This window comes from Theropithecus gelada, chromosome 3, assembly GCF_003255815.1.
Source record: "Theropithecus gelada isolate Dixy chromosome 3, Tgel_1.0, whole genome shotgun sequence".
NCBI lineage: Eukaryota > Metazoa > Chordata > Mammalia > Primates > Cercopithecidae > Theropithecus > Theropithecus gelada.
In genome coordinates this window covers 137438676-137449788 of record NC_037670.1, presented here as the reverse complement: position 1 = coordinate 137449788, position 11113 = coordinate 137438676, and the positions used below count along the sequence as shown (strand labels likewise).

Here is an 11113-nt window from a genome sequence, read left to right as displayed (position 1 = left end):
AATGAGACGACTTAGAATATTTTAACAGACAAAGGGCTTTTCCTCTAAGCTCTGAAGTTTCACCAGGCACTAGTAGGAAAACTTGCATTTGCTCTTTTCATTCACAGGGTCACATTTCAGTAATGTGTAATATAAAAAGAGCTTAAAGACTTCCAGAAGAAGAAACCATGCTGTTATTTATTTTAATAACCATCACTTTGTTCATAAAACATCAAGAGAATTCACTGGAACCTTTATCACTGAGACAGTGCTGTCATTAACGACAAAATAGTTTCTTAGCCTGACCTCATAAGCCTTTAAGCCTGTGTCCCTCACTTGTTAATCCCTTATAGTCTGACTTTCTCTTCTGAAACTGCTTTCTCAAAGATTGCTAATGATTTTCCTCATCACCAGATCCAAGGATATCTTCTTATCTGTTGTTCTTCTAAATCTCCCAGTCACAACTGACACTGATGACCACTCCTTCTATGAAATTCTCTCCTTCCTCAGGGTCTATATCATCGATGATCCTCCTCTTTTGGTTTGTTTTATGTCTGGTTCTTCCATGATTTTCCTGTTTCTTATATGTAGGCGTCCTCTTTGTTTTTCGGTTTGTTCAAATGGAGGGGAATGGGCATGCTTGTTTATTTGTTTAACCTCAACCTTCTTATCTCTCAACAATCTCTCTCGGCAATGTCGCCCAATAGTTTCTCTGTAAGTACTTTCTGAATTTGGGCTCTTCACTTCCAACTGAGTATAACACATCAACATTTGAATATTCCACCAGCATTTCACATTCAGCATGTCTAAAATTAACTCACTCTTTTCCTTACGAAACCAGCTCCTTCCTTTTTAATTTTTGTTTCCTCCAGTTAATGGTGTCTTCTGCCTCCCAGTTCTTCTCCAAGTTCCCAACCTGAGAGTCTGTTCTTACCCCTTGATCTCCTTTGCTTCCCTGAGCCACTTACTCCATAAGAAATATGGCTCCTCTTCCTTTGCTTCTCTGCATTTTTCCCACTCCACTTCCATCAGTACAGGCTTTCGCTACTGTGATGTGTCCACCTGTAAACTGGTCCTACCTCCCAATTTCTTATAACTTGCAAGATCTAGCACAGTGCCTCACACAGTGTAGAAGGAGCTCAAGGAATATTTGTTAAATAAAGTGAATAAAGGAACGCGTCTTAAAGTTTTCTGAGAGGAGGAAACTGTCAACATAAAGGGAAGAAGAAAAGGTAAACTGCTGAGTTTTCAAAAGCCTGGCGGTTATCTTTAAAATTAAAAATGAATCATATTAACACTTTGGAACCTGTTATGGGGCAGAGCAGAGAGAAAAGTCTAACAAACGAACCTTTTAGCATTTTGGAAAGAAACATGCCAGATTTTTAATCTTTTAAAAACTCATTAACATTCTGAAAAAATTTCACTGTTTGGGATGTTCACAATTATGGTTATTCCCAACTCCCAAGACACAATTTGTCTAGCATATTATTTCATCATTCTGCTCCTCAAATAGATGAATATAATGCCCTAAAAACTTTCAGTTACTTAGATATCATTATGAAAAAGGTCACTTTTTGCAGCCACTAAGATGTGGAAACCATTATCAGCTAAGATGTGAAAGCCATTATCAAAACCATTATCAACTAAGACATGAAAACCATTATCAAAAAAGGGAGATGTATAATCTCCCTTTCTATCGGTCACTTATTCCAGGTTAGTGATTTTTTTAAAATAATCAGTCAGAGAGTGTTTCTGTGCAAAAACCCTCAGTGAGAGCCTTTCTTACCAAGATAGCTAAAGTTTTTTTAAAAACTTTAAAAAGGCTCTTTTTCATATACAACTTTAAATTTTGGTAACAGTTGAGAGCACCAAAGACACATGTTTTATGCTTTAAGCAGAAGACATGTTATTTGAAATGAATTACTAAAAATCTTTTTTTTTTAGAATGTTTTATTCTGGCCTATTCTTCTCTGCAATTACCAAGTGTTATTTCCTGACACACATTTTCATGTAAACAATGCACAGAAAAAAAACACTGCTTTTGCTGAACATGATACTGTGCATGACTTGGCAAAAATCTGAAATAGATTAATTTTGAAAGGAAGGCCATTGGTTTTTAAAATAAAATGGCATATACTTTTTATAAGAACCAAATTAAGCAAATTACATCTGTTTTCCTAATACGCTGATCAATATAGTGCATGTAATATTCCAACAGTTTGTAAATCTTCAGAATCCTTCAAACCCAAGGATTATGGCGTATAGTTATGTTTTATTTGCTTTGTTCTTTTACTCTTAACCTGAAAATCAAATTTTCTGGGTTTGGTGATATAAGGAATAATGAAAAAAAGAAATTAAGACCAATTAAGATTATGATCTAAACAATTTGAATCCATAACATTACATTTGAGAACTTGTAGATGATATGAAAATTTTGTCAGCTTTTAAACATATTTTTTAAAGCCCTGCTGATGAAAGATGTAGCTTCCAGTGTTTTCTCCAGTAGAGTTAATGAACTAGATGGAAAATATCTCATTAATTTCTTAAGTCCCCTTGTAAGGCAAAAAAAATGACATTCTTATCTAACAGCTGGAAAAGCTGAAGAATTAGTGGATGTAACTGTGCTCAACTGCAAAGGAAAGAAATAGCTTTAGTATACCCTGAGATGTGGATATGAAAGAATATTGCATACACACATACACTCTCCCTTATTTTTAAGGAATCAATATCTGCTTAAAGAATAAGGCTAGTTAAAACCCTTGGATCTTGGCCCTATAACTTTTGGCAGAGTATATTATTGCTTCATGACCTGGCAGTGCAGTGACTCTTTTAATTACTTTTAAATAGCTTTTCCCTAATCTATACAACCTAACATCTGACCAATAGTGAATCTTCAGCAAACTTAAGTCTCTTATTCCATACATTTTTTTTAAACTGTAAAAATTCAGGAAATAACTTTTTGCAAAGTACATTGAAGCACTTACTGGGAAGCAAAAAAGCACAAGTTGAATTGATTTATAGTTGCATAAAAACGAATTTGACATTTTACTTAGAAGTTGCAAACCACCGCATGGTTTTGAGTTTTTGAATTCATTTGCTTTGAAAAAAGTGGAATGTTTCACTTGAATGGAAATGCCCTCAAGTTACTTCCAGCATGGCTGTAGGATTGATTTTTCTGGGTTAAGGGAGTACCAAAGTTTAGTGCCCTGTGTATATTCTTTTCTAAAAAAACAAACTATCATCCATGTATTTAAATGGACGTAGGAAATTCAAGAACAAATCAGGGAAATTTAACATCATTTCAGTATTACCAACATAGGGCTTTGTGTAACGACTGTGACATCAAGCTTTAAACAGATAAGGCTTTACCTCGGCTAGTCCAATAGAAATACAGTATGTAAATTAACCCATATTATCTGTATGCTGATTGGCCTGAGTTCCCCTGAATGTCACAATCTCACCATCCAGCAATGAGGTATTTTACTGCCGTCTCGAGATCAGATTATCACTGTAGAGAAGATTTTTATTTTTTGTTTCATTAACAGATTATTATAAAGCAATAAGCATGCAGAAAAAGAAGCAGACGTGTTACATTGGGAATTAATGAAAGCATGTCTGCTAGTTTCGGATAGGAGAACTGGGGAGTTCTTGCTTAAAATTTTATATCATCCCCACAAACAAAACTCTTCGGGAATGGTAAAATAAGAAAATGCATGATTCTAGAGGCATTCCTAAGCACCCACGTGTCAGGCTATGTGGTGTCTGTGGTATCATCCGACCTTTTGGACTGGTGTAAGTTTTACGTATTCGTTATGTTTCTAGTATTTTTCATCTGTAATAACAAAGGGGAAAAAAGGAAACTTGTACAGATAACTGCTTTGACATCACCCATCATTGGTCAGCTGAACTTGCAAGAAGGGAAAAGGAATACTGTTGCTTGGTGGGGTGGAATGCCAGGAATAGCCATTTAAACATTTTATAAGCCTGATTCTTTAGTGACATCCTTTAAGGTAGACTGAATGTAAATCATATTGTAGTTGTCCTCTGAACTTAGCTTTCTCCCTACTTTTACGCATATTTGCGTGCATTGGAGAATAGAAGATGACTAACAAAGACAGAGCTGCCCTAACTTGCCTCCCTTCTTCCCCATTGAAAAGATTTTTTGACTATGGGGAAAATAAATAAATAAATAACTTTTTTTCTTTTTTCCCATTCTTTTCTTGTCTTTTTCCAGCCAACCTGCAAATTTAAAGGTTAGCTGGAGACATCATTTAAAAAAAAAAAAAAAAAAATCTAAAAGAAGCCTCCGGTGGTGTGGACCACCCTAAAAGGAAAAGGAAGAAAATGTTTGGGGAAGGTTAGGGTTCCGGGAAGCTGAGGGAGGGGGCGGGCGTCCCGGGCACTGTGACTTCCTCGTGCGCTGCCTTTGGGAAGAGGATGGGCCTGAGGTCCTGAAAGGGCCTTTCCAACCCCCCACTACAAATGCAGGGGGCGGTGTGGGGGAAGTTCGGAAGCAGCCACGAAGGGACAAAAGCTTAATGCTGCCAGTTGAACTGGACAGGGCAGTCAATAAACCCGGCCAGCTCTGGAGACAGGTAGGGGCTCCCGTTGGTTCCACAGTGGCTGAAGCAGCCCTGCCGCCGCCCTCGCCACCGCCGCCGCCGCGGCCCCTGCGTTACTGGGGGAAACGGTGCCGCTGCGACAGGGGAGGACGCGGCTGGAGCTCAAGGAGGCTCCAGCGCGCAGGCGCCGCCGAGCCCTGCCTGGATGCTCAGTCAAGGCACTAAGGCAAAAAAAAAAAGAAAAAAAGAAAAAAAGAAAAAAAAAAAAAGAATCAGCAATTTATAGAAAGAAGAAGCTATAGTCTGTCGGGATATCCAACGCCAACAGGTAGGAGGATATACTCTTGGTTAAGTTTGGGGGATGTGGGGCAATGCACAATGTTGATGAAACTGCAGGTTCACCGGGAAAGAGCCCTCCCTCAGGTTGTGTGTGTGTGTGTGTGTGTGTGGTTTTGTGTGTGTGTGTGACAATAAACTGCATAATGGAAGTACATTCAGACAATGCACCTTCAGTAGGGCTTACTGAGAGTTCCATTTCTGGAAAGCCTTTCAAGACTGAGGAATATCAGACTGCGAATCACCGGGAACGGTTCCTTTGCAGCACAGAAGCAATCTCTCTCCCCATCTTCGCGTATGTAATGCATGTCTCTCTCCCTCTCCCCCTCCTCCACCCTCCCCCCATTATAAATCCAGGGGTGGCGGATTTCAGGTTTCGTAATGTTGCATGATGCGATCAGTATTTACCCTAGGATGTACCGGTGGGGAAATTAAAATCATCGAACGCAGTTTTGCCTGGGCTTCCATCAGCATATTCCGGGCCAGTGAGAAGTGGCAAAGGAAACACGCTTGGTGGGAATAACAGAGGAAGCCGATTTCCCTGGTGTGGTCCAGGCACCTATGAGACAATATGCATTTTGTTTTAAAAAGAAGCCACTTGTGATTTGCAACAAAGGTTATCAGTGTAAATGGGAAAGCCTTAATTGTCCAAGAAATACAGGTTCATGTTATATTCATTTGAATCCAGGCAGCCAAGGTTTACAAATGGAAGTGCATTATTCCTCTGGGTGTGTTTCCCTGTCCAATATTTACATTAACCATTTTAATAATCATGTGGGCTTAAAAGATTTGCCAAAAATGGGGGGTAGGGTGAAGAGGGAAAGACAAATGATTAAATCACATCAAATCTTGGGACAAGTAAGTTCCTATTAATTTTGAGGTCCAATTTTGAAATTTTGCTTTAAGATGAATCAACAAATACTCTTATGCAGCATGAATAGTGGCACTTAAGACATATTTTGCACAGGTTCTTTGGACCCACATCAAACAGAGAAGCTGCCTGTGAAACACTGACAGATACTAACGGATCTCAAAGAAATGTAGGTAGTGTCTCTGCCTCCTAATAGCAATCTTGTAGATTCCATTGCAATTCTACCGGTTAATTCCTGGACTGGCAGATTTTACAAGAATGGGACATTTTATTCCTTCTCTCCTGAAGGTACCTAATCAAATATATATTGTCCAAAATAGGGACATTTTAAAATTCACTTAGCTTGGAAAACTAAACAAGCCAATTCTCTGAAATCTCAAGCAAAAATATTTAGTAAAGCAAATATTAGTATTGAAAATTAAAACTTTATTTGCTTCCCCATAAGTGAACAGCTTTATGTTAGCACTGTCTGACATCATTGCTTGTTAACTTAAGAACTGATAGCTCTTTTTTTTCCAGATATTCTGATGGCAAATCAAATGGAAGAAAAGAGGAAGCATGACTGCAGATCAGATCAGTTCTCTTTGCGGATTATATTTTCAGTAAAATGTATGGATCTATCTTTACCTTGTTCTTATGTCTAGATCATGAGACTTGACTGAGGCTGTATCCTTATCCTCCATCCATCTATGGCGAACTATAGCCATGCAGCTGACAACATTTTGCAAAATCTCTCGCCTCTAACAGCCTTTCTGAAACTGACTTCCTTGGGTTTCATAATAGGAGTCAGCGTGGTGGGCAACCTCCTGATCTCCATTTTGCTAGTGAAAGATAAGAGCTTGCATAGAGCACCTTACTACTTCCTGTTGGATCTTTGCTGTTCAGATATCCTCAGATCTGCAATTTGTTTCCCATTTGTATTCAACTCTGTCAAAAATGGCTCTACCTGGACTTATGGGACTCTGACTTGCAAAGTGATTGCCTTTCTGGGGGTTTTGTCCTGTTTCCACACTGCTTTCATGCTCTTCTGCATCAGTGTCACCAGATACTTAGCTATCGCCCATCACCGCTTCTATACAAAGAGGCTGACCTTTTGGACGTGTCTGGCTGTGATCTGTATGGTGTGGACTCTATCTGTGGCCATGGCCTTTCCCCCGGTTTTAGATGTGGGCACTTACTCATTCATTAGGGAGGAAGATCAATGCACCTTCCAACACCGCTCCTTCAGGGCTAATGATTCCTTAGGATTTATGCTGCTTCTTGCTCTCATCCTCCTAGCCACACAGCTTGTCTACCTCAAGCTGATATTTTTCGTCCATGATCGAAGGAAAATGAAGCCAGTCCAGTTTGTAGCAGCAGTCAGCCAGAACTGGACTTTTCATGGTCCTGGAGCCAGTGGCCAGGCAGCTGCCAATTGGCTAGCAGGATTTGGAAGGGGTCCCACACCACCCACCTTGCTGGGCATCAGGCAAAATGCAAACACCACAGGCAGAAGAAGGCTATTGGTCTTAGACGAGTTCAAAATGGAGAAAAGAATCAGCAGAATGTTCTATATAATGACTTTTCTCTTTCTAACCTTGTGGGGCCCCTACCTGGTGGCCTGTTATTGGAGAGTTTTCGCAAGAGGGCCTGTAGTACCGGGGGGATTTCTAACAGCTGCTGTCTGGATGAGTTTTGCCCAAGCAGGAATCAATCCTTTTGTCTGCATTTTCTCCAACAGGGAGCTGAGGCGCTGTTTCAGCACAACCCTTCTTTACTGCAGAAAATCCAGGTTACCAAGGGAACCTTACTGTGTTATATGAGGGAGCATCTGTAAATCTTTAGCCTTGTGAAAACTAACCTTCTCTGCTGAGCAATTGTGGCCCATAGCCATATCTTGAGAAGAAATTCAAGAATGGAATCAGCAGTTTTAAGGATTTGGGCAACATTCTGCAGTCTTTGCAATAGTTCACCTATAATCCTATTTTAAATCTCAGAGTGATCCTGCTGACTGCCAGCAAAGGTTTGTAATTAAGAAAGGACTGAACCACTGCCCTAAGTTTCTTTATGTGGTCAAAAACTAGATAATGAAAGTAGCAGGTGCTAAGTATCAGTGCTAAATGCTCTGTATGTCACTACATATGAAAAAACATCAAAAAACAATTAGCATTGGACATCTTAATAAATTAAGTTGACATGAGGTAAATGTGTTGATAAAAACTAATTTTAGAAGTTTGAAGACTTTAAAACATTTCATACTATTATTGTTTTGCAAAGACTAAAATATTTGGGGACTTAAAGTACTGTAATCCACTAAAGATGTGCCAATGAATTATTGGAATATCATACTTTAAAAACCGCCTTGTAAGTTCCGGGGAGCATTCCAAAGCAGTATATTGGTTCCAATTAGAGTTTACTTTTTTGTATTAATACATTGCTATTTCTAAATACCACTTTCCTTATCTACTAGTAAGATTGCTAGCATTGAACTGTGTTATGTGGTTTTTGTTGATTTGGTATAAAGTTTTTCCAATTCATTTATATTTTACAAATGCTAGATATTGGTCTGGGAGGCAACATTAATGGTACCAGCCTGTCACAACTGAGCAGTTCTAATAATGCAGAATAAACACATGTTGCCTTAAAGGGTTATCTAGTATCCTTCATCTTATTTAGCATTGGAGCAAATAGTCAAGGGAAATCGAATCAGTAACTGGTCATGGTCATGCATCTGAAAGTGCATGGAAGATCATTTAGTACTTTTTCCTTTTTTCTCACATGGTTTGAAACTTAAAGTGCACATCACTGAAATAATGAGATTTTCTTTTGAGGTGTGCTACCCTTCCTAGAGTGTTCTAAGAAGCAGGCAGTTGATGTATGTTGATATTTTAAGTCAGCTGTCAAGGGGAGACCACAGCCTTAGTATGACATCCTGCACAATTTGTGAAGCATTTATTCTACTGAAGGCACAGTCTTGTTTATACTTTCTGCACATTCAGTGTATTGGTCATTTAAATTATTTCAGTTTTAACTTGTGAAAGCTTATAATATGATTTCTGGTATTTTAGAAATACATTAGAGTCTGTGAGTCTCATTCTTTAAGATACAGATGTGTGAACTTCAATATAAAGTTGCATTTGCCAAAATTTACCCGTGTAGCCTGTTAATTTTCTTGAAATAAGTTTTGCATTTTTGGCACTTAACAGCTTTTTTTGAATCTGGGCGGCAAGCACAAACTAGAAAGACTAGCTTTATTATGGTTTTGTTTTTTGATTCTTGTAGCTACTATATTCCAGACTGGAAATGTATGAATGATAATCAACATAATGCTGATAAACTGACATAATATTATCTTTAAAAGCATTATTTGGTAGTTTATTATAATCATCCCTCTATTATTCTTAAATACCAGTAGTATTTAGAGATGTGTACCTGCTTAGTTAATTGGCTCAGAATTTTAATATAAATATCACACTTTAATTTGGAGCATAGTACCATAGAAATTTGGGGTTCTAAATATACAACTTGTAAGAATGGTTTACACCACCATTATGACAAAACTAGAAAAAGTTATTATTTTTGTTTGCTTTCTGTTGTTTTGTTCATTGGTTGGTTTTTGTGAAGTTGTTTTTTTTTTTTTTTTTTGGTATTTGATAATTAAGATTAGGAATCTAATAGAACAGAAATCCTATTGCTATAGTACTTCTGTAAAGAGAGTATCAATATAAGTAAGGAAAATAAATCAATGAAATATTTTGATGATATATGCAACTATTCAGTTTTGCTCATATAAGGACAGCTCAAGCCATGAATTAGTGAGCATTCTGACCTCATTTTTACTTTACACCAAAGTTGATTAGATCTGAGACAAAGTTTAATGCACAACAGTGAGTTGGATCTAGCAATAAAGTCTCCTTGGTACTGAAATCATTGTCTAAAATAAAGGAAATCTTATCAAAAAAGATGTTCTGATAACATTGTGATTGCAACTCAAAAAAATTTACAGTAGAAACGTAATTGCAATGATGATAATGGTTAACTTTGCTTAGATGTTCAAATATCACCAGCAATCAGTAGAAAATTCAGCAATAATCTTAAGACTAGAGAGAACAGGTTCACCATTGCATAGACAAGAAAACAGATATGGGTTAAGAGTCGGGGATTGAGGAGTCAAGAGCAAGGGCCACGTGAAGCTTCCCGACTCCACTGAGCTATTTGGAATAACCGATTCCCACAGTTTTGGTAAGTGACCAGCCCCAGTGATCAGTGAGTCAGGCTGAACTGCAGTGACTTTAAGCCTACTCCTGACTAAGTTGGCATTTGCAGGTCAAGCAGGAAGCAGTTGACAAGACACATCCTCAGTGAATCAATGCCATTTGTAACTCAACTGGTAACAGTGGCAATCAAACAAAATAAAAGGCTACTTCAGTGTCTTAATGACCAAATCACATTATCTATTTTAACACTCATTCCAAAATTCAGTATTTAATGTAATTAATCTTTAATCCATAAAAATACATTCCCACTGTAGCAGGACAGGGGGTGTCCAACTTCTCTGTGAGACTGATTATCAATAATAATGTGTCCCTCTTGGACTTAGCACACATCTGAGATGAATGGTCTTTAAATTGTTTTTCATAATAGTGATGATATGTTTGCTTGGATACGTCTGTACTATTTCATCTGGTTCGTTTTGCACATAATAGATTTATTTGTGAGATGCCTGGCTGAAGCTAGGCATTCAGTTTGCGACTGTGGAATCCTATGCAGGTATTAACCAAGGCAGAAAGAGGTGAGTAACTTGACCAGTTCTCCACTGAGACCCTATTTAAATAACACAAAATTAACCATAGTGATTAGATGAAAAAAATTATTTGTAGATAGGATAACCTATTGACTCAATTATCTTTTGCAGATATCAGCAGGTTGGATTTCAACACCATGATTGTCTATAGAAGTTAACTGATTTATTATTGTTAACACATAAATATGGCCACTTATCCACTTGCCTCAAATTCCTTGAATGCTACCTGAATTGTTTGTTCATTTATTTACTTCTTCAACAAATATGTGCTGAGTGCTGGGCTTGGTGCTGAGTGCATAGTGGAAAACAAAGCGGAACAGTCTCTCATTTAGATTTTTTAATCTAGTGGGAAAGAAATAATAAATACGTAGTAGCAATGAGTTTTGAGTGTTGATATGGTAAAAATTCCTAAGAAGAACTTGGTCAAAAAAAAAAAAAAAAAAAAAAAAAAAAGAAGAACTTGGTCATAATGGCCATAAATGCACTGTTCTCCATTTTCACTTCAGGGCCTTATCATCTTTCTTTGCCCAGTGTTATTTGGGATCTCATATATATTACACATACTCCCTCAACTGAGAGGGA

General features: G+C 37.8%; 1 protein-coding gene across 6 annotated transcripts; it reads left to right on the top strand.

Moving 5' to 3' along the window:
• Positions 1-3432: 3432 nt before the first annotated feature.
• GPR85 (G protein-coupled receptor 85) lies at positions 3433-10745 on the top strand. Of its 6 annotated transcripts, none has more exons than XM_025379460.1 (3): positions 3433-3771; positions 5058-5172; positions 6268-10745. In XM_025379460.1, the coding sequence occupies exon 3, from the start codon at positions 6438-6440 to the stop codon at positions 7548-7550; it is 1113 nt and encodes a 370-aa protein (XP_025235245.1). In that variant the 5' UTR covers positions 3433-3771; positions 5058-5172; positions 6268-6437; the 3' UTR covers positions 7551-10745. The 6 variants fall into 6 exon arrangements, with proteins under 6 accessions (XP_025235245.1, XP_025235244.1, XP_025235249.1 ...); XM_025379459.1 differs by having other exon boundaries at positions 5055-5172; XM_025379462.1 differs by lacking the exon at positions 3433-3771 and adding an exon at positions 4760-4869 and having other exon boundaries at positions 5055-5172.
• The last annotated feature ends 368 nt before the right edge of the window (positions 10746-11113 follow it).

What these genes read in the sequence shown, in the direction of transcription:
- GPR85 (XM_025379460.1), top strand. Translation starts at nt 6,438, where the DNA reads ATGGCGAACTATAGCCATGCAGCTGACAACATTTTGCAAAATCTCTCG.